Source organism: Parus major, unplaced genomic scaffold (assembly GCF_001522545.3).
Source record: "Parus major isolate Abel unplaced genomic scaffold, Parus_major1.1 Scaffold499, whole genome shotgun sequence".
Taxonomy (NCBI): domain Eukaryota; kingdom Metazoa; phylum Chordata; class Aves; order Passeriformes; family Paridae; genus Parus; species Parus major.
The window spans coordinates 4,065-6,132 of record NW_015379390.1 but is presented as its reverse complement, the minus strand read 5'-3'; the positions used below and the strand labels follow the sequence as shown (position 1 = coordinate 6,132).

The 2,068-nt window shown below is 49.6% G+C and overlaps 1 protein-coding gene across 2 annotated transcripts in view; it reads left to right on the top strand.

The window, feature by feature from the left end:
- The window catches only part of LOC107199213 (zinc finger protein 638-like), a 24,844-nt gene that overhangs the window by 18,712 nt on the left and 4,064 nt on the right, over positions 1-2,068 (top strand). For both annotated transcript variants that reach the window (XM_019005507.2, XM_033511711.1), the window contains exon 4: positions 1,979-2,017. In XM_019005507.2, coding sequence (XP_018861052.1) covers positions 1,979-2,017 — 39 coding nt within the window. The remainder of the gene's footprint in view (positions 1-1,978; positions 2,018-2,068) is intronic.

The following is a 2,068-nucleotide window of genomic DNA, read 5'->3' as shown; positions in this document are numbered from 1 at the left end:
GGAGTCCGCTGGGGATCCATTTGGGATCCACCGGGAATCCGCTGGGGATCTGTTGAGAACCTGCTGGGAATCCATTGGGAATTGGGAATCCACTGGGAATCCACTGGGAATCCATTGGGAATTGGGATTCTGTTGGGAATCCATTGGGAACATGCTGGGGATCCACTGGGAATCCATTGGGAATCCATTGGGAATCCATTGGGAATTTGGGATCTGCTGGGAATCCCTTGAGAATCTGCTGGGGGTCCATCGTGAATCCACTGGGAATCCATTGGGAATCCCTTGAGAATTTGGGATCTGCTGGGAATCCATTGGGAATCCATTGGGGATTGGGGATCTGCTGAGAGCCTGCTGGGAATCCCTTGGGAATCTGCTGGAAATCCATTGGGAATCCCCTGGGAATCTGCTGGGAATTTGGAATCCGCTGGGAATCCATTTGGGATCCATTGGGAATCCTTTGGGAATTGGAAATGCATTTGGAATTTGCTGGGAATTGGGAACCCATTGGGAACCCATTGGGAACCCATTGGGAATCCATTGGGAGTTGGGAATCCAGCGGGAATCCACTGGGAATGTGTTGGGAATGTGTTGGGAATTGGAAATCCATTTGGAATCCGTTGAGAACCCACTGGGAATCTTTTGGGAATCCGTTGGGAATTGGGAATCCATTGGAAATCCATTTGGAATCCATTGGGAATCCCATGGGAACCCATTGGGAATTGGAAATCCATTGGGAATCTATTGGGAATCCCATGGGAATCTGCTGGGAATTGGAAATCCGCTGGGAATCCATTTGGGAATCCTTTGGGAATCCTTTGGGAATTGGAAATCCATTTGGAATCTGCTGGGAATTGGGAATCCACTGGGAACCCATTGAGAACTTGTTGGGAGTCCGTTGGGAATGTTGGAAATCCATTTGGAATCCATTGGGAGTCCCCTGGGAATCTGTTGAGAATTGGAAATCCGTTGGAAATCCGTTTGGAATCTGCTGGGAATTGGGAGTCCACTGGGAATCCATTTGGAATCTGCTGGTGATCCATTTGGAATCCATTGGGAATTGGGAATTCACTGGGAATGTGTTGGGAATCTGTTGGGAATTGGAAATCCATTTGTAATCCGTTGAGAACCCACTGGGAATCCTTTGGGAGTCCATTGGGAATCTGCCAGGAATCCATTGGGATTCTGATGGGAATTGGGAGTCCACTGGGAATCCATTGGGAATCCGTTGGGAATTGGGAATCTGTTGGAAATCCATTGGGAATCCCCTGGGAATCCATTGGGAATTGGAAATCTGTTGGGAATCCATTGGGAATCCATTGGGAATCCCATGGGAACCCATTGGGAATTGGAAATCCGTTGGGAATCCATTTGGAATCTGCTGGGAAATTGGAGTCCACTGGGAACCCATTGGGAACCCATTGGGAATCCATTGGGAATCTGTTGGGAATCCGTTGGGAATGATGGGAATCCACTGGGAATCCTGGAATGCTGGGGAGGGACCTTAAATCCCACCAATTCCCACCCCCTCCATGGGCAGGATCAGCTCCCACCATCCCAATGGATCCAAATCCATCCCAACCTGGCCTTGGGCATTCCCAGGGATCCACCCCAGGAAATCTGGGAATTCCTTCCCAGGATCCCAGCCCAATCTCCCCTTTCCCAGTGGAAGCCATTCCCTGGCTCCTGGCCCTGCAGCCCTTTCCCAAATTCCAGCTCTCCTGGAGCTCCTGCAGGGACTCTGAGGATTCCCTGGATTTCTCCTTTTTCCAGGGGAACATTCCCAGCTCTCCAAAATCCTGGAATTCTTTCATAAAAACCTCCAATCCCATCCAGGAATTCCCATCCAACCTCACCTCAGAGACCCAAAAATCAACGTTTGGCGCTTTGGGAATCCAACATGGAAATATCAAACGGGAAAAATCCCATTTTTTGGGGAATTTCTCCTTTTCCTCTGAGGTTTTTCCGTTGTTGTTTGCAGATATCCCGAGTGGAATCCTGAGGCTCACTCCTCCAGCAGGTACCGCGTCCTTTCCTTCCTTCCCCTCATTCCCAACCAGGAATTCCTCAC